The 21,094-nt window shown below is 46.7% G+C and overlaps 1 protein-coding gene across 1 annotated transcript in view; it reads left to right on the top strand.

Moving 5' to 3' along the window:
• The window catches only part of KCNQ2 (potassium voltage-gated channel subfamily Q member 2), a 136,191-nt gene extending 123,168 nt beyond the window's left edge, over window positions 1-13,023 (top strand). Inside the window, exons 14-15 of the mRNA XM_081949838.1 lie at window positions 4,982-5,105; window positions 11,624-13,023. Coding sequence (XP_081805964.1) covers window positions 4,982-5,105; window positions 11,624-12,346 — 847 coding nt within the window. The 3' untranslated portion in view covers window positions 12,347-13,023. The remainder of the gene's footprint in view (window positions 1-4,981; window positions 5,106-11,623) is intronic.
• Window positions 13,024-21,094: the final 8,071 nt, after the last annotated feature.

Raw genomic sequence — 21,094 nt, 5'->3', positions numbered from 1 at the left:
CTGATCGTTGCTGGCCCCATGTTTTGCGGTGAGACGTCTAATCTTCAAAGAAAAAAGTCTCATGACCTCAAATGGCACCCAAGAGAGGCGACTTAATATGCATAGCAAAGGAAAAGCAATGCAGCTCCTCTACTATTAGCAACAGACCAGTTAATTCTGTGAAGCTGTGCAATTGTCCCCTTCCGATTATGCTTCCAAATAAAATGGTGATAAATACAGATAACAGCCACCACAAATCTCATTTATGATCAAGGGCCAGAACAAATATAGGTCTAAGTAATTGGTATTTTTTTAAAAAAGCTTTGCAACGCACAGATGTGCGTAGATAGCACCTTTTTAAACATTAAAGAAGGTGGATCTTTTTTATTGAGGCATGTGCAGATGTTATATAGAAGCTGCTTCAGGCTTTTTTGTGCGTTGAGCATGCACAGTCACTCCTCTTCCCGGAAGCTGGACGTGAAGCAGCCATGTGAGCGTGGAGTCCAAAGGCTTGCAATAGTATATGGATAATGGAAAAAAAAAGCTAAATAATGCACAGCTGCTTTAATGAGTCAAAGAGGAGACATAGCTCTTTTGAAAGATTTGCACAGCCCATGCCATTGACATGTACGTCTATCACTTTGCTTCTTGAAAGCTATTTCATCAAGCAGCCATAGAGCCCGTTTGGCGCTTGCCACAATATTCAGATTTTTTTCCAACAAATAAATAATGCACAGCTGCTTTAATGAGTCAAAGAGAAGACATAGCTCATTTGAAGGATTTGCATAGCCCATGGCACTGACATGTATGCCACCTTGTTTCTTGAAAGCTATTTCATCGAGTCCCTTTTTGGGAGAGGGGGCGGTTTAGAAATGCGAAGAATAAATAAATAAATAAATAAGCAGCCATTGAGCCTGGATCCCAAATACTTGCAATAGTATATAGATATTGCAAAATCAATCAATCAATCAATAAATCCCAGCTGTTTTAATGAGTCAAAGTGGGGATGGCGCTCTTTCAAAGGATTTGCACAGCCCTTGAACATTGACATGTAAACATTGACATGTCCTTCGTGGAGAGGGAGCGGCTAACAAGTCTAATAAATAATAATAATAATAATAACAACAACAACAACAACAACAACAACAACAACAACAACAACAACAACAACAACAACCACCACCTCGCTTCCTAGAAGCTATTTATGAAGCGGCCATCTGTGCCTGGAAGTCAAATGCTTGCCACAATATACAGATTTTGCCAACAAATAAATAACACACAGCAGCCATTGATCCTGGAATCCAAATGCTTGCAATAGTATATAGATATACAGATATTGCCAACAAATAAAAAAATGCACAGCTGCTTTAATGAGTCAAAGGGAAGATACAGCTTTTCTGAAAGATTTGCACATCCCATAACAGCCATACACACAGCCATCTCGTTTCCTGGAAGCTGTTCATGAGGCAGACACGTGAGTCTGGGGACCAAATGCTTGCCACAGTAGACAGATATTGCAAATAAACAAGATACAACTGCTTTAATGAGCCAAAGAGGGGACACAGCTCTTTCAAAGGCTCTGCATATACATTTCTGAGCATCCTTCTGCCAGAGGAAGGCAATTTGATATGACTTAAAACAGCCAGATGACTTGACCTTTCCCTTGCTTTTAGTTTTTCAAGGTGTTCATAAACATTTCACTTCATTAATCCATTTTTTCCCCTTTCCTTGCCTGACTTCAAACTCATAACTCATTCACGCCTTGTGCATGGAACGGTCGCCTTTGCTCCAGAGCTGTGGAAGAAGTACTGTTTATATTCTGCTCCAGACCAACACATTTTTATTATTGAACGATGAATTTACTGGTTTGTTTGTGGTTTTTATTCCTGGTTATTGTCATTTGGTGTTTTTAGAAGTCTACATGTACAATTCTGGCACATTATGCAAAAGTAAAATTGACCAGAGCTAATTAAGATTTTTGAGAGGGGCATGGTGGCTCAGTGCCTAAAACACTGAGCTTGTCGATCCGAAAGGTTGGCAGTTTGGCGGTTCAAATCCCAGGCGCCATGTAATGGAGTGGGCTCCCGTGACTTCTTTCAGCTTCTGCCAACCTAGCAGTTTGAAAGCAGGTAAAAAATGCAAGTAGAAAAATAGGAACCACTTTTGGTGGGAAGGTCACAGCGTTCTGTGCGCCTTTGGCGTTTAGTCATGCCGGCCACATGACCACGGAGACGTCTTCAGACAGCGGTGGGTCTTTGGCTTTGAAACGGAGATTAGCACCGCCCCCTAGAGTCAGGAACGACTAACAAATATGTGCGAGGGGAACCTTTACCTTATTCGAAAAAGGACATGACTTCTGATTTTAATTTTTTTATTTGTAGAAAATTCCCACATCTCTAAATAATTGAGAGCAATCTTTGTTTTATCTATCATAGTTAAGAAAAATGACAGGTGACGTCAACTTAAAGTCTCACCTTCAGATAATTTATAAGCTCAGATCTGGAGAGCAAAACTGTATCTTCCTCTTTTAACCATTTCTTGAATTCTTCACTAAAAAAAATATTTTTCAAGTGGGTTGATAGCTCTTTGTAATTCTTCATCTTTTCACTAAAACCGGTAATTATTTCTTAGCATTGATCACTTTGTGGTTTTCAGGAATTTCATTTTCTGAACTAAATCCTTGTAGTAACAATTACCTGTAATTGTTTATGGCCAAAATTGGGGAATCGGTTTATATGTTAATGGCTTACCATTCCTCATTTCTTGCATCCTTTCATTTTTGGAGATAGGATATGTCGATTCTATAATTGCCCCTTTTAGCCTTGTTATGAGCCCCGGTGGCCCAGTGGTTAGAGTGCAGTACTGCAGGCTACTTCTGCTGACTGCTGGCTGACTGCAATTTGACAGTTTGAATCTCACCAGGCTCAAGGTTGACTCAGCCTTCCATCCTTCTGAGGTGGGTCAAATGAGGGCCCAGATTTTTGGGGGCCATATGCTCTGTAAACCACTTAGAGAGGGCTGTAGAGCACTGGTATATAAGTCTAAGATTAAGTGCTATTGCTATTATTATTAAATAGAGCTTATGAAAAGGGATGCAGTGGTTCAGTGGTTAAGATACTGAGCTTGTTGATCAGAAAGGTCAGCAGTTTGGCGTTTCAAATCCCTAGCGCTGCATAATGGAGTGAGCTCCCGTTACTTCTCCCAGCTTCTGCCAATCTAGCAATTCGAAAGCACATAAAAATGCAAGTAGAAAAATAGGAACCACCTTTGATGGAAGGTAACAGCGTTCCGTGCGCCTTTGGCTTTTAGTCATGCCAGCCACATGACCACGGAGACGTCTTTGAACAGCGTTGTCTCTTTGGCTTTGAAATGGAGATGAGCACTGCCCCCTAGAGTCAAGAATGACTGGCGCATATGTGCAAGGTAAACCTTTACCTTATGAATTGTAGTTTCATGAAAAGACTAAGGATTCAAACCATAAACTCTCAGGCAAAACTAAGATTCAAGCTGGCTTATTCATGGAAGACAGTAGACTCTTAGCATTTATCAAATTTAGCAACTTGAAGATGTGTGGACTTCAACTCCCAGAATTCCCCAGCCAGCATGGCTGACTGAGGAATCCTGGGAGTTGAAGTCCACACATCTTTTAAGTTACAATGCTTGAAAAACGCTGTATTTGTATTAATTGAAGGGCATTATAAGTTGAATATGCAAGTATACTGGGTTTAAAAAAAACTTTATTTCCCACCTTAGATAATAGTGCACAAAGTTAGGTTTCAATTTTTTTCCTACAATACAAACAATTAAAAAACCATGAATTTTTAGGATACCATGGCCAGGTGAAAAAGCAAAAAGGATCGTGAGAAGCAAAATAACTTTGGATCATATTGCAGATAATGTATACTGTTTCACCTTATATTTTCACCGTTTTGAAAATCATTTTTTCCCTAGAAAGAATACAGTGTGAGGTTTAGTTTTTGGAAACCAACAATGTTGATCCAGAATTCCTAACTATCCTTATCGCATACCAGCAATGTCAAGTAAATAGTATTACTTATTTGAACTTCCAAATTTATCTCTGTGTGTTTGTGTGTGTGTGTGTGTGTGTGTGTCTGTGTGTGTGACTTATTTTAAAACTGTGACATGCAATAGAAACTAGCCATGTTCCTGGCTTTCTTTCTTGGTTATTTTTAGCACTTAAAATGAGCCATACAATCTAAGTTAAATAAATAGAGACCAAATCTAGAGAAGATTCGGGAACACAATGAAGGTATGATCTCAAGGGGCAAATTTACTGTGCATATTGTGCCAGATTTAAGCTCCAGAAAGGGAAACGAGGGTGATTTGAACTATAAAATGTAAGCAAAAATAAAGGGATGTATTACTTTGCATCTGAATAACTACTTATTTCCCTGATGCTATTTCTGTTAAACCATTAGACAAGAAAAGCTGGTGGAATACGGGTAGCCTTCAACTTGCAACCATTCATTTAGTGAGTGAAGTTGCAACGGCATTGAAAAAAGCCACTGATGCCCGATTTTAACACTGATGACCTTTGCAGTGTCTCTATAGACACACGATCACAATTCGGGCACTCGACAACTGGAATACATTGATGACAATTGCATTGCCCCAAATTTCCTCTGATCACCATTTGCGACCTTCCCCGCTGGCTTCCAATAAACAAAGTCAATGGTGGAAGCCAGATTCCCTTAAACACTTTCAAGGCGATTCGCTTTAGAACGGTGGCAAAAACAAAAGGTTGTAAAATGGGGCACAACTCAATGGACGTTCGCCCTTGTTTAGCAATGGAAATTTGGGTCGTATGTTGAGAACTACGTGTACTTGCCTAATGATTAGACGAGAAAAGGCTGGTGGAATATATGTTTTAACATCCGGAAGATAAGGACGGAGAGCTGATGCGTTTGACTGTAGCTTGCTCATTTGATTTTTGTTTTGTTTTGTTGGGTTTTTCCTGGGTGGGACCTACGGCTCTCCACAGAGTTGACCAGATCGTGGGGCGTGGACCATCACTGACAGACAAAGACCGCACCAAAGGCTCGGCCGAAGGAGAACTTCTAGAAGACCCGAGTATGATGGGCAGACTTGGCAAGGTGGAAAAACAGGTACGATTCCTACATTAGGTGTCCTCTCTTTGTTGGCTGCTGATTTGCTTCCGGGTCCAAATCAAGGTTCTGATTGTCACTTTGAAAGCCCGACATGGCTAAAGGCCAGGTTCTCTGTTGTGGCCTGTCGGCCGCCGGCTCCTTCAGCAGCTGACCCAGATGAGGAGGCGGGTTGGGAGTCCGGGTCAGCACGAAGGCAACCTGAGAGCTTCCGTTGTCACCTGCTGGCAGCCTGCTGAGCTGGCATCAGTCGGACAGTGAGGAAGTTGAAGAGGAACATAAGCCAGTCCTGAGGGCTAAGGAAAGCTCAGACGAGGGCTCTGTGTCGGAGGCAGAGAGGAAGCTAGGCAGCAGCGAGGCAGAGTAACAGCTGGAGCCTGTTCCCAGTGTGCGCATGCGCAAAGCTGCCAGAACACGAGAACATTTAAGAAAGGAGGGTCGACTTAAGAGTAAAGCCACATCTTGGAGGTGATAGGAAACACCTCCAAGGTGTGGCTGTAGGAAACATAAGAGGAGCAAACGGGGAGTGGGCTTTTGCAGGAAACAATAAGTTCGTTCTGTCGTGTCAAGAGAGAAAAGTTCTGTTTGTAACCGTAAGAGACTCTGTGCCAAGTTTTGCCTCGCCCTGCATTTGGAACTAGTTATTTGGCAGCTCGCCAAATGAGATAAGGTGCGTGTGGATAAACGTTCCTCTGAAAGACTGTTTGCTAAGCCTTGCTGACTGCGAATGAAAGGAATTCACTGTCGTGTAAATAAAAGGGGGTTTGCTTGGACCAAGACTCTGCTTCTTGCTTGTTAAGGAAGCTTCGGTCAGAACAGCTCCGAGGGGGAAGAGGGAGAGAGGGAGAGGGAGAGGGAGCGAGAGAGAGAGAGACAGACAGACAGACAGTGGTGGAGCCTGGGCCATCTGTCAGCCCTCAGAAGGAGAGTCAACAGCCCCCAGGTCTAGAGGTGGCTGATGAGGAAGAGGAGGAACAGCTGGGCCCAGTGCCTGATGCACGGATGCGCAGAAGGCAGAGGAGAGGAGAGCAGTGGAAATCCGTGGGCTGATCCTTGGGATGGAAAAGCCACCACTGCTAGCAAAGCCCCACCCTAGCTCTAGGGATAAAAGGCAGGGGATGGAGATGAATAGATGTGGCAGACAACTATTTGCCTCCCTGCCGGACAGACTTGTTAGCCTGAGATGAGAGATTAATCTTTTGTCTCGGCTGCTGGCGGTCCTAATAAAGGAATCGGTGATTTAAATACAAAGGGTGTGTTGTGTTTGGGGAGCTGGGTCAGAACAGGATCGTCTTTTCTAGGAACATCAGACCAGGGAGGCAGGGGATGTTAACAGGCATCCTGTCAACTAACGCACCCAAAACAAGTAAACACTCTCAGGAACTTTGAATTCCCAAAAGTAAAACTTTCTTGGATACATCAGTTTGGTACCGAAGAATCAAAACCAGCTCTGGTTTTCCCATGCGAATGCTAGTTTATCTAGTTAAACAATAGCTTCCGTTTCACCCCACCCTGAGTGATAACGTTGTCCAATTATGAGACATCTTTTTGTTATGGGAATAGTCCACCTCCTTCTCAGGCACCTGCAGTGGTGACCTTGATGGCTGCCAGGCTCTCACGGCCTGTGCACACACTTTCAGCTTTCCCTCTCCCTAGTTCATTGGCAAGTTGAATAGCATTAAGGTTTGAAAGAAGCAAAGCGATTCAATCTGGACCTCTCTTACAACGGTCGCGGGGAGGGGAGGATGCGAGGACAGGAGAAGATCACAAGGTCGGTTGGGAGACCGTGGCTGTTGGATACGCCCGGTCGTTTGTACCAACCCCCGCAGTCTAGGTGGTCAGGAACTACAGAGCCAGGGCCTGAGGCTGATGCTTTGCAATGCAAGGTCCGTGACCAACAAGGCCCCCCTCATTAATGAGTTGATCTCAGAGGGGGAGCTGGACCTTGCAGGGATAACGGAGACCTGGTTGGGCCACGAGGGTGGTTTACCCCTCGTGGAAATGTGCCCACCAGGTTTCCGTGCATTCCATCAGCCCTGGGCCCTGGGTAAGGGTGGTGGGGTGGCGGTAGTTATACGGGAATGCTTAGAGCCGAGGGAGTTCACTGTACCTCAGATACCCGGGTGTGAGTCCCTTGGTGTGAAATGGGGCCCAGGGAGGCAGTGGGATCTGCTGATTGTATACTTGGCTCCTCGCTATGCATCAGCAGCCCTGCCCGAGCTCCTCGAGCTGATCTCAGAAACGGCAGTTGAGATCCCCAAACTTGTGGTTATGGGGGATTTCAACTTGCCGTCGACGGGGGAAGCATCCGAGGTGGCTCGGGAGTTCATGGCTTCCATGACAGCCATGGACCTGACCCAATTAATTCAGGGCCCCACACACGAAGGTGGCCACACTCTGGACCTTGTTTTTGTATCTGAGCAGTGGACGAGTGATCTGGGAATAGGGGATCTAGTTATTACTCCCCTGTCATGGTCAGATCACTCATCTCTCCGGCTGGACTTCCCTGGCGCTACCCCCCACCGCGAGGAGGCGGAACCAGACTGTCCAAGTTGGTACTGCCCCAAGCGCCTGATGGAACCGGACAGGTTCCAGACGGAGCTTGGGCCATTCCCTGTAGCCCTGACCCACTCTCGGTCGGAGGACCTTGTGGCCGTCTGGAATAGGGCGGCTGCCGGGGCCTTGGACCGGGTTGCGCCTTTGCGGCCTCTCCTGCGGCGACGACCCACCCGGGCTCCTTGGTTTACTGAGGACCTGAGGGTGATGAAGCGCCAGAGGAGATGCCTAGAGAGCAGGTGGAGGTCCTCACACTCCGAATCTGATCGAACAAAGGTAAGAGCCTATTCAAGGACCTACCTTGTGGCATTAAGAGCGGCCAAACGTAGACATTGTGCCGCTCTTATTGCGTCCGCCGATAACCGCCCTGCCGCCCTGTTTCGGGTAACCCGCTCCCTCTTATCACAGAGGATGCGGGAAGCCCCCTTGCAGGGCAGAGCAGAGGAGTTTGGGGAATATCTGTAGGACAAAGTCGCTCAGATCCGGAGTGGATGGGCCCCCCAAAGTGGTCTGGGAGAGCCGTCAACAGTGAATCTTGTGAGACCATTCTGGGAGGAGTTTGATTCTGTTGCCCCCGAGGATTTGGACAGGTTGCGTGGACGACTGCAACCCACCACATGTTTAATGGACCCGTGTCCTTCTTGGCTGGTACTGGCATCCTGGGAAGTGACACGAGGCTGGCTCCTGGGCCTGGTGAACGCCTCGTTGGGTGAGGGGTCCTTACCTACCGACTTGAAAGAGGCGGTGGTGAGGCCCTTACTCAAGAGGCCTTCCCTCGACCCGTTGGAGCTAGCTAATTATCGTCCAGTCTCCAACCTTCCCTTTTTAGCGAAGGTTGTAGAGAATGTGGTGGCACAGCAGTTTCCGCGACACCTTGAGGAATCCGAATATCTAGACCCACGCCAGTCCGGCTTCCGACCCGGGCACAGCATGGAGACGGCCTTGGTCGCGTTGGTGGATGATCTCTGGAGGGCCAGAGATAGGGGTTGTTCCTCTATCCTGGTCCTATTAGATCTGTCAGCGGCTTTTGATACCATCGACCATGGTATCCTATTGCGCCGGCTGGAGGGGATGGGAGTTGGAGGCACCATTTTGTGGTGGTTCGGCTCCTACCTCTCCGACCGGACGCAATGTGTGTTGGCAGGGGGGCAGAGGTCGACCCTGAGGCCACTCACTTGTGGGGTGCCACAGGGGTCGGTCCTCTCGCCCCTTCTGTTCAACGCATATGTGAAGCCGCTGGGGGAGATCATCCGCAGTTTTGGGGTGGAGTATCATCTGTACGCTGATGATACTCAGCTGTACATTTCCACCCCAAACCACCCCAACGAGGCTGTCGAAATGATGTCCCGGTGTTTGGAAGCCATCGGGGTCTGGATGGGGGACAACAGACTCAAGCTCAACCCCTCCAAGACTGAGTGGCTGTGGCTACCGGCACCTCGGTTCAGCCAGTTGACACCATCACTGGCCATAGGGGGCGAGCAATTGCCCCCTGTGGAACGGGCTCGCAATTTGGGCGTCCTCCTAGATGCCCGGCTGTCGATGGATGACCATGTGGCAGCCGTGGCAAGGGGGGCGTTCCACCAGGTTCGCCTGGTGCGCCAATTGCGCCCCTTACTGGACCGGGATGCCCTACGCACGGTCACTCATGCGCTGGTGACGTCTCACCTGGACTACTGCAATGCCCTCTACATGGGGCTCCCCTTGGGACGCGCCCGAAGTCCAGAATGCGGCTGCGCGGGCCATCATGGGGAGTACTAGGTACTCCCACGTAACACCTCTCCTGCGCGAGCTGCACTGGCTGCCTGTGGTTTTTTGGGTGCGTTTCAAGGTGTTGATTACCATCTTTAAAGCGCTCCATGGCACAGGACCTAGCTACTTGCGGGATCGCATCCTCCCACATACATCCCTGCGACCAATCCGCTCTCACAGGGAGGGACTCCTCCTGGTGCCGTCCACCAAGCAATGCCAACGGGCGGCACCTAGGAGTAGGGCCTTCTCTGTGATGGGCCCAACCCTCTGGAATGACCTCCCCCCCGACATTAGAACTACCACCGACTTCCGCTCCTTCCGTCAAAAACTGAAGACTCACCTGTTTTGACTAGCCGGCTTGGCCCATCCATAGTTTTACCTCACCTCCTGCCAGATATTTTTAGTTGGGTTAATTTTAACTTTTTGGGGTATTTTTTAGGGGTTATTTTTAATATGGTTTTAATTGCTTTACTTTAAGATACAGTCTTTTAACCTCCTCATTTAATTTAAGGATTTGTGTATTTATATTTATTCCTATGTATTTGTGTTTTAATTTGACTGTACACCGCCCCGAGTCCCTTTTGGGAGAGGGGGCGGTCTAGAAATCTAAATAAAAGTAAAGTAAAGTAAAGTCTCTAGTGCAAGGGTCGCCAACCTTTGGGTCTCAGGGACCACTAAATTCATAATTTTAAATCCCACGGACCACCAATATGAATTTTTTAAAAAGATAAATAGCATTTAGTACAATATTTAAAAATGCAAATAATTTTTCTGCAGGCCCCCAAAATTTTATCATGGACCACCAGTGGGTGACCACTAATCTAGTGGGACCAAGAAGAAGGGCCTTTTCTATGGTGGCTCCCTCCTTTATTATCCTTCTGGAAAAAAGATTGGCCCTAAAGTTGGAAGTGGTTTTCCAATGAGTCTGGGAACCCCAGATGGAGCCCCTCAAGTGGCTCATTTGTCACCAGGAAATGGGGGGGGGGGAAGTTATTGCTTTTTTATTGTTTTTATATTGGGTTTTTAATCTTTATAAGGCACCTAAAGTCACCGAGAGTGAGCTGGGCAGCTATGTAAATTTTAATAAACAAACAAATAAAAAACCCAGTTCCTACAATGTAATGGTTGAAATATATTGAAATGGGGATGAAATGGGGCATTGGTTAGATTCAGACGGTTCACACTGGTTCAGGCGAACAGGTTGTTAATTGCACACACACACTGCTATTAAAGTGGATCCTGGGCACTGCACTGCAATGGGTAAATGAGCAACAGAGCAGCCGGCACAATGGAAGGAGAAGGCCACTTTCCCTCTTTCTTCTCCCCGCTCCTCCTCCTTCCCTTGTGCCGGCCGCTCTGTTTCCCATTTCCCTGTTCCTCCTCCTTCCCTCGTGCCAGCTGCTCCGCTTCCCGTTTCCCTGCTCCTCCTCCTTCCCTCGTGCCGGCTGCTCCATTTCCCATTTCTCTGCTCCTCCTCCTTTCCTCGTGCCGGCTGCTCCGTTTCCCATTTCTCTGCTCCTCCTCCTTTCCTCGTGCCGGTTGCTCCATTTCCCATTTCTCTGCTCCTCCTCCTCCCCTCGTGCCGGTTGCTCCGTTTCCCATTTCTCTGCTCCTCCTCCTCCCCTCGTGCCGGCCGCTCCGTTTCCCGTTTCCCTGATCCTCCTCCTCCCCTCGTGCCAGCCGCTCCGTTTCCCGTTTCCCTGATCCTCCTCCTCCTCCTCTGTTTCTCCTCTCAACAGACACCCCTTCCTTTTAACACTGATGATGTTACCTATTTGAGTAATGAAATGTCTTTAGAAAACAACTGAGCTCAGAGAGCGCTAAAGACCTCACAGTCTTCTTCTTCCTCCTCCCCCTCCCCCTTCCTCCTCCCTCCCCCTTTCTCCTCCTCCTCCAACACCTGTTCCTCCTCCTCCCCCTTTCTCCTCCTCCTCCTCCATCACCTCCTCCTACCCTCCCCCCTTTCTCCTCCTCCTCCACCACCACCTGTTCCTCCTCCTCTCCCCTTTCTCCTGCTCCTCCCAACTCAGAGACCACCAAGGACCCCTCATTTCAACTCTGAGCTACAAACGTTCCCCTTTATCGATACTCTGGAAGTTATTCACCTTTAGGGAACTTGCCCCTATCCTCAAGATTCTTTGTGGACCTTTGAATCTCAGGGTATCTTAGATCTAAAATAATTTGGCTAATCATATCTGTGGGGCATTTCCCAGGTTCTCTCCATGGAGAAGAAGTTGGACTTCCTGGTCAACATCTACATGCAACGGATGGGCATCCCTCCTAATGAAACGGAGGCCTATTTTGGTTCCAAAGAGCCAGAACCAGCACCCCCCTATCACAGTCCAGAAGATAGCCGGGAACACATCGATAAGAACGGCTGCATTATCAAGATCATCCGCTCGACCAGTTCCATGGGGCAGAAGAATTACTCTGCCCCACCAGCCACAACAATGCCAAACAACTCATGTCCACCCTCCACCTCTTGGCAGCATTATCCCCGTCCAAACTATGGGTCATCCCCGGTTGGCGATTCCGGATCCTTGGTGAGAATCCCGCCGCCGCCTTCCCACGAGCGTTCCTTATCCGCCTACAACGGGGGCAACCGAGCCAGTTCCGAGTACGCCAAGAACGAAGACGTGACTGCTAAACACCCCGAAAGTGCCCTGAGAGACAGCGACACTTCTATTTCCATCCCGTCCGTTGACCACGAGGAACTGGAGCGGTCCTTCAGCGGTTTTAGCATTTCCCAGTCCAAAGAAAATTTGGATGTCCTTAACAACGGTTGCTACACCGCGGTGGCCAAAATCAGACCTTACATCGCGGAAGGCGAGTCAGACACGGATTCTGACCTCTGCACGCCTTGCGGCCCTCCGCCGAGATCAGCAACAGGCGAGGGACCTTTCGGGGATCTAGGCTGGTCAACCCCAAGACAGTGAGACCACGGAAAGCCACCTGAAGATAACATCAAGAACACGAGGCAATCACAGGTCTGCATATAGGACCCCTTCAGTAGACTGGAAAGTCATATTCTGGGACCCAGAAATAGAGGGTACTTAATCATAGTTTACCTTGGGGGTGGGGGAACAGATGTGGTACCTGTGACCTACAAGGAACAAGAGAGTCCTGGAAGGCATAACTCGGAAGTCTTTGAGATGTCCGTTTTTTTTTCATCTTCCTGAGTTTCTAAAATTGGATCAGTGAAATTCTTTTCTTACCCTTGGGTAGATAGCTACAACTCGTAGTAGCCTTCTCTGCTACATAGGCATTGTGCCAGAGCTTGGTTGTGTCAGGGGTAAATATCAGCTTTGAGTAATGGCCCTGAGCTTTTGAATCGCACACGAAAACCACGCTGGTGTTTTAAAAACATAATGCCTTGGGAGAAGTAATAATATATCTTATCAAAAGTGTCGGGGAACGATGGCTTAATAATAATTACACACAGCAGTTGAGCAGTGGAGATTTTAAACAGTTTATGCCACGAGTCCAAATGACACATCCATAAATTTTTAGTAACAGAAAGGGAACAGAAAGGCGTTGGAGCTTTAGGTCAAGATTAGGACCATAACTTGAAAGAGAAATATTTGAATTTTTTAAAAAGACAGCTAAACCTCAAGAGAACATAGAATCACAGGGCTGGAAGGGACCTCCAGAGGTCTTCTAGTCTAACCCCCTGCTTGAAGGCAGGAGACTTTCTATCATCTCGGTCTATTTTTTGAAGCAAGGCTGCTTTCATTTGAGTTCGATTTTGGTCATTAAATAAAATATTTGGAGGATACTAGGGGGCATCAAACCAATTCTCAGTTTGCACCCTCGGGTGTCTAGCTAGGTTTATCCTCCTAAGGATGCTGCGACCGCTGTTAAGACCGAAAACCGAGAATATGAGAACACTAAAGTCTGTGTTTACTACATATATCTAGGTTAATATTGACCCAGCCTGGAATTGCTTTGCGTCTTGCTTTTCACCTCATAATTAATGGGTCTCTGCAGGGGACAAGTGACATTTGTCACAATAGAAATGGCATGAGTTGTGGACTTAGGTTGTGGCATTCATGCCCCATTTGGGCGACGATGTGACCCTATGGGAGGAATCTGAGAATAAGCTTCTGTTTTTTGGGACACCTTGCAAATTTTGCTGAAACAGGACACATAAATCCTGAAGGATGAGAAGGATTCTTAGGGTAGAAGGAAGAAGAAGAGCTGTTCAGGTGCTAACCAGTAGGTGGCAGCAAAGGATGACCTCTGCATGCATTGTACCTCCTTGGCTTATAACAACAATATTGCTGAACCGTGACTACTTGAAGATGTGTGGACTTCAACTCCCAGAATTCCCCAGCCATGAGGGAATTCTGGGAGTTGAAGTCCACACATCTTCAGGTAGCCAAAGTTGAGGAATACTTCTCTGCGATCTCTAAAAACTCCCCCCTCCCCTCATCCTTTCAGAGCCTTCCAGAATGGGATGGATGGCCTCTGGAATTCTCTTTTGGCTTGGTTAATCTTTGCTAGACGCGTGGCTCCTTGCTTTGTTTTTGCCTGGCAGATTATATTTCTCACTTTTGGGTCTGTATTTATCACTGGCTGCTGATGCTTGAACGTAGTAGTCCCATTTCCCTCCTTGCTGGACAGCTTCCAAGCCTGGAGAAACTTACGTAGGGAGTAAACAGAGAGAGAACAAGGAGATGTGTCCTCAGTATCTCTTCTAACTAGGGCAGTGATGGGGAATCTTTTCGGCACCGAGTGCCCAAATCGGAACGCGCTTGTGTGCATGGACATGCTGGAGCCCCAGGAACAGTGGTGGGTTTCAAATTTTTTTAGAACCTCTTCTGTCGGTGTGGCCTGCTTTGTGGGAGTGGCTTGCCAGCCATGTGACCAGATGGGCATGGCCAACTTGTAAAATGTGGTGAAACTCACTTAACAACGCTCTTGCTTAGCAACCAAAATGTTGGCTCAGAAACTCTGGCATTTGAAGCACGCAAGTCTTAAAGCTGTCAAGTTACGAGACCCTTGCACCCCTAACTCTTTAGGGAAAAAACCCCCAGAGGTGTTCAAACTTGACAGCTTTAAGACTTGTGGACTTCAACTCCCAGAATTCCTCCTCCAGTCATGTTGGCTCAGGAACTCTGGCATTGAAGCACGCAAGTCTTAAAGCTGTCAAGTTACGAGACCCTTGCACCCCTAACCCTTTAAGAAAAAAACCCCAGAGGTGTTCAAACTTGACAGCTTTAAGACTTGTGGACTTCAACTCCCAGAATTCCTCCTCCAGTCATGTTGGCTCAGGAACTCTGGCATTGAAGCACGCAAGTCTTAAAGCTGTCAAGTTACGAGACCCTTGCACCCCTAACCCTTTAAGAAAAAAACCCCAGAGGTGTTCAAACTTGACAGCTTTAAGACTTGTGGACTTCAACTCCCAGAATTCCTCCTCCAGTCATGTTGGCTCAGGAACTCTGGCATTGAAGTGTGCAAGTCTTAAAGCTGCCAAGTGACAAGACCCTTGCACCCTTAACCCTTTAGGGAAAAAAAACCCAGGGGTGTTCAAACTTGACAGCTTTAAGACTTGTGGACTTCAACTCCCAGAATTCCTCCTCTCGCTCTTCATCTTGATGATGTGCAGATGGGCGGGGGGGCGGGAGGTGAAACCGGTTCTAAACGGCACTGTAGATTTGTGGAACCTCTTCTATGGAAGAGCTTAGAACTGGCAGGAACCCACCCCTGCCCAGGAACTAGAAGACCAGCTGGCCGGTGCGCATGCATGTGCTGGCCACCTGGTCTTTAGGTTTCTGGCACATGCATGCGGTCTGGTCAGTTGGTCTTTGCATGTGCCGGAATGCCAGAAACTCAAAAGACCAGGTCGACAGCATGCACATGTGCGCCATCCAACTGGTCTTCGGGTCTCCGGGGCTTCAGCATGCACGAAGATCAGTGCGCTGTAAATCAGAAGAGCAGCTAGCAACGGCGCATGTGCCCACAGAGAGGGCTCTGTGTGCCATAGGTTCGCTATCACAGAACTAGGGTTATCATAAACCCAGGAGCATTAAGGTCCATTTCTGTCTCCCACTTGCTTAGGTTGACTTGTGTTTAAATCCATTTTTCTTGAAACAGGAAACAATTCCATGGGTTGCTTTTATTTCTGTTGACTGCAAAGTGTGGCCTGAGAAGGACTCCCACGATATGAAATTCAATAGAGATCTAATTCTGCCACTTCCAACGGTCAGTAGACTTTGAAGGATATCTTGGAAGCAGCTTAAGGATAGCACTAATATTTTCTTGGATAACACCGCTGTTGCTGCACAGACCTTCAAATATTCTGGAAACCGATTTAATAACCGTGATTTCAAAGGATTTTGGGTCCGAAAGATTCGGAGTGAACATTTAATGGAGTGGGATCTACGGTACTTAATCTTTAATATAACTTACAGTTGAGTGGGGTTTTTTTTTTTAAAGAACACAATTATGGGAAGAAAAAGAAGACACTGAATTACGTCAGTCTACTGCAGCAGAATAAAAACGTAGAAGATTTTAAAAGCCTAAGAAGTCTATTGTTCTTTAACGTAGGGGAAATTGGGATCACAGCTGGCATGGCATTTCAGTAAGCCTTCTCTGTTAATCCTAAAAAGAAAAAAAGTCCAGTGAATTAATCTGTTCTGGATAAATAAGCCAATAAAATGAAAATGCTTTGAAAGCAAGCAATCGTGGCTTGCAAGGAATTGCCCTCCCCTGGGTGATGGCGCATGGAGGAATCCCTACTTGCAGTTTGCTATCGAGTTGACAACGGCCAAAGTGGCAAGTAATGGATGATTAAAAAGAGGTCAAAATTCCTTGAATGACTAACGCAGGGGTCAGCAATTCTGGAGCCACATGTGGCTCTTTCGTCCCTCTGCTGCGGCTCCCTGTTGCTCGAAATATGTGTCACAACCGCCAATGTGCGAACTCCACCTGCATGCAATTTATTTCCATAAACAAGCTGCAAACCCTCCAATTTCAGTAAAATAAAAAAAAGTAAGACAAGGTATACATTGTTTCAGAAGAAGAAAAAAAACCAAGTTCTGGCTTCTGAGTGGCAGATTCAACTTTTTCTTATTTGTTTCAGGCTTAAAGAACAAAACAAAAATCTCTAAGTGTCTTTAATAGAATTTAATAAACAGTAGGAGGAAGAGTTGTTAAGATAAAAAAAGGGTTTTAGTTCAGCCAAAAAATAAAGTAAGAAGAAGTAGAAAAAAAAAAATCAATTCATTCACTTGAGAGGAGAAACAGGAAGCAAACAATCACTTCAATCCACAAAACGTTGTTACATAGAAAAAGAAGAAGAAAAACTTTCTAAGGCAGTCCAATTAAGATAAATTTCGCCGCTTTGTTCTTAGCTTAAAGGACTAATTGATCTTAAAAAAAAGTGTTTTCCCTTGGGCAGTCATTCTCAAAGAAAAAAAAAAATCTCACCCGATCAACTCACTTTCATTTTCACTGCCTTTCCTCCGGAGCCGTCTCCGACTTTGTCAGCCCCGGGGGCTGTCTATTTACCGCCGATTTGGAGAGCTTCCCTTGGGTCAAACAGGCACTTTGCGATATCCCTGTGACCACCAAGGATTTGTCTCCCTTTCACCGTCTCTTCGGGACGGCTTAGGTCCATACGGACCGTTACAGCGGCAAAAGAATCAACGGCGGTCTCGGACTATCGAGACCGCACATTGTGTCGTCACGACGCCTGGCTCACCAAATTTGCTGCATGCAATTTATTGAGCTTTTAGACGCACTGGAGGCTTTGGAGTAACGTAATCAATCATGGGTCAATCCCTGTAGTTTTTCCTCCCACTCCCCTATATCATATACTCATGGATTCCTTGTTTGCAGGATAGTATAAGGAATTTAGAAAGCAAATTTAAAGAGCATGTTGTCAGGGTTCCCACGAATGCCCTAATTAAATCATGAGCCTCGAGCCAAGCTTCAAAAGAAATCCAGTTATTTATTAGGAGCGACATGTACGCAAGCGAAGCCAGCTCTGACCCCACATAATTTATGGCCCCAATCATGACTTTGTTTTCCCCCTCCTCCCAGGGTGTGTCATAAATCACATTCTCCAATGGAGCACTTTCACGGGCTGTAGAGGTCACGCCCCTCCGGCTGTTGCAGGTAACCTGGGATACAGCCTTGAGAAAGATATGCGTGGAATGCGCTTCTGGTTGTGGCTGCTGTGCTGCTCCGTCAGTTTCCCCCCTCCTGCGTATGGCAACTCAAGAGCAGGCCAGGGATGCTTTGCGAGTTGACACATGAATTTAATGCATGAATTAATAACCAACTGCAGCCGATGACATTCATCGGCAAGGGATCCAAAAGCCCACCAGTGATTTTTGGCCTCAGCCACTGTTTCTTAACTATGTCAAGATATAAGCTATGTGGACTTCAACTCCCAGAATTCTCCAGCCAGCAGACTAACTGGGGGATTCTGGGATTTGAAGTCCACATAGCTTAAAACTGGACAAGGTTGAGAAGCCCTTGACTCGACTTAGCAGATGAGGCTGAGGTTTAATCAGGGTGATGTTAAGTAAGTTAGTTTATGCTACCACCCTGACCAAAAATAAGCTCCAGTTCTACAGTCCAATTTATAAGATTTTTGGCATGGCAGAGGACTTCAAGTGAATGCCTGACCTGAAACCTTCTCTTTGTTTTCTGCAATGCTTTTTTTGTGTGTTTATTCTGGATAAAACTTTTGTAAAGGTATGTGAAAAAGACCTTGGGAGGCAGGCAAAGAGATGCTGATTAGGGAATAGTCAGGTAAGAGATGGCATAGCCCTTAGCTTCATAATGGGCGGAGAAAAGGGCTCAGAAAGCACCCTCCCTAGTTTCTCAGGCTGTAAAGGAGACAGTGAGCAATTTGTTCTTGCAGACTTGTCTATGGAGATTCCCAGTTATCCAGGTCATGGTTGTCCCAAAGGCGCTTTTTCAAGAGGACTAGATTCAGCAGTCCATTTGCATTTAAAGGACAAAGGCCACTCTTTTGAAAACAACAAGGTCCACATTTTGGACAGAGAGGACCGCTGGTTTGGAAGAGGGGTCCAAGAGGCCATTGATGTCAAAATTGAACAGCCCTCCCTCAACAGAGGGGGTGGGATACAACATCATCTATCTCCATCAGTCTATAACACGGTCCTTTCAGCAGTCCCAAGAAGGCTCCTCACCCATTTGCACCACTCAGGTGACCCTGAGGACAGAGATAAACCTCCAAGTGGCCTCAACGACTCTTTAAAAAGGATGCAAATGACCAGCTGTCTGCAAGGAGTATCAATCCTTCTGTTCCCCACCATCCGGTCAGACCTGAAGAAGCTTCTTGGATGAGAAGAGAAACGTCTTCAAAGAAAAACCAGAAAAGTTCAGTTGCCCCTTGAGGACTATTTTCAGACTTGGCAAGATTCTGTTGATGTAGTAGCCTTGCAATAAAGTAGCATGAGCCCATCTGGTCATGTTTTCAATTATACAGGGGAATTGTAGTCACGTTCGTTTGAAGGAGCAAGTCGCTTGAGATGTCCTTGTTATGGTAGCTTAGCCATCTTCAATCTGGTGCCTTCCAGATTTTGACTCCTGTCACTCCAAACTTGAAGGTCAATCTTTCTGGAAGTTACAACACTGAGGAACAAATGTCAGGTGAATTGTTTCTTGTCTTCTGAAAATGGAGGTCTGTAGGATGCTCCCAGGACTTCATTTGTTTTGGGTTATACATGTTATGGCCTGCTGGCGGACAGTGGAGCTGGCAGCAGGTCGGACAGTGAGGAGGTTGGGGAGGGACAGGGGCCAGTCCTGGGGGTTGAGGAAAGCTCAGACGAGGGCTCTGTGACATAGGCAGAGAGGGAGTTAGACAGCAGTGAGGCAGAAGAACAGCTGGAGCCTGTTCCCAGTGTGCACATGCGCAGAGCTGCCAGAAGACAAGAACAACTAAGAAAGCAGGGTCGACATAAGAGTAAAGCCATACCTTGGGAGGTGATTGGCACCTCCCAGAGGAAACAAAAAAGGAGCGAATGGGGAGTGGGCTTTTGCAGGAAACAATAAGTTCATTTGGTCCGGAAAGCTCTGTCTGTGAGAGATCTGTGCCAAGGTTTGCTTTGCCTTCTGTTTGGATACTAGTTATCTGGCAGCACTCCAAACGAGATAAGGTGCATGTGGATAAACATTCCTCTGAAAGACTCTTTGCTGAAGCCTTGCTGACTGTGAATGAAAGGAATTCACAGTCGTGTAAATAAAAGAGGTTTTGTCGGGACTAAGACTTTGCTTCTTGCTTTCTAAGGGTCAGAACAATACAGTACCTTCTACGAATACGTGTCCCAGCATAATGTTGCAGGATCCAATCTGGATCGGTCACCGGGATGAGAGGTTTACTCTTCTGAGCTTTCAGACTCGTGCTGGAGCCCATTTTCAGGGAACTTCTCTCTAACGGAGTGTGTGCTGTGGCGTGTGGCTTTTTAGATGTTGATTGCTGGCTGGTAGATTACACTGGAAGTATCTCCCACCTGCTAGAGCAGGGATCTCCAACCTTGGCAACTTTTAAGACTTGTGGACTTCAACTCCCAGAGTTCCGGCTGAGGAATTCTGGGAGTTGAAGTCCACAAGTCTTAAAGTTGCCAAGGTTGGGGATCCCTGTTCCTAGGTCATTTTGTTCGTTGAGCTTTCTTTAAGAGCAGAGAGAGAGATAGTAACCATCTACTGCCAATCATTTTTGATCTGCAATTGACGCGAAAGGCACAAAGCAATGCAATAGCCCTGGCGGAATTCCAGATTCAACCTCGGCCATCCATGGCGTTGCACCACTTCTGGTGTGATTGGTTTTTCCCCCCCAAGATGTTGACTACAGGCACAAAATTGGTGTGCCTAAACATTGTGTCCTTCAAGAGATCAACCAAACCTTTTTGATACCCGTTAACCGGGCTGGTATTTTTTAATTTTGGGCTAATAACATTCATAACCTGGTTGAAATGGCCTAGAAAGTTTTTCTAAAAATATTGTAATTACACAAATATGTATTCAGAGCAGCTCACGAAGCAAATTCTTAGCTTTTTTGCCTCTTAGTGCATGCCTGCCAGAGGCAAAAACTCTGGTTAAAGCACCTTGGCTACCAGAGGCTTTGGTATATGCAATCCCAAAATGTATTCCGATGTGTAAAATGCTAGCAAGCAACCTCCATCGCATGGTACATAATCGTGTTGCCATCTTAGTCGGTTTGTGGATCATGCTACCGCATGTATAATGTAGCGATGTTGACCAGAGGACAGGTCTCCTTGAATGCTGTTGTCTATAACTGGGATGAGCTAAAGCATGTCGTATAGTGGTGCAGTGGCCTAGAGGTGGAGCTCTCACCTCACAATCAGAAGGCTGTGAGTTCAATCCTAGGTAGAGGCAGATATTTCTCTCTCTAGGCACACTGGTATATAGCTGCCGAATAGAACTCCGCATTGGTGACATGAAAGGCATCTGGCCAGTAAACCCTTCAGTTCCATTCAGTTGCCTGACTCCACCCTGCAAGGGATTATGGGGCTCATTCATTAATTCCACACCTGCTTTGAACTACAGCTTCCATTCTCCCCGTTTGCTTGTTGGCTGAGGATGACACTTGCTCCCAGTCAGCCAATCTGGAGATTCACCATGAAGGTGGCTTTAAAATGTCAGCTAAGGAACAGGGGTCGACTTGGGAGTAAGGCCAAAGGTGG

This window comes from Natrix helvetica (genome assembly GCF_964273705.1).
Source record: "Natrix helvetica genome assembly, chromosome: 3".
NCBI lineage: Eukaryota > Metazoa > Chordata > Lepidosauria > Squamata > Natricidae > Natrix > Natrix helvetica.
The sequence above is the reverse complement of the archived record's forward strand: the minus strand, read 5'-3'. Positions and strand labels throughout refer to the sequence as shown.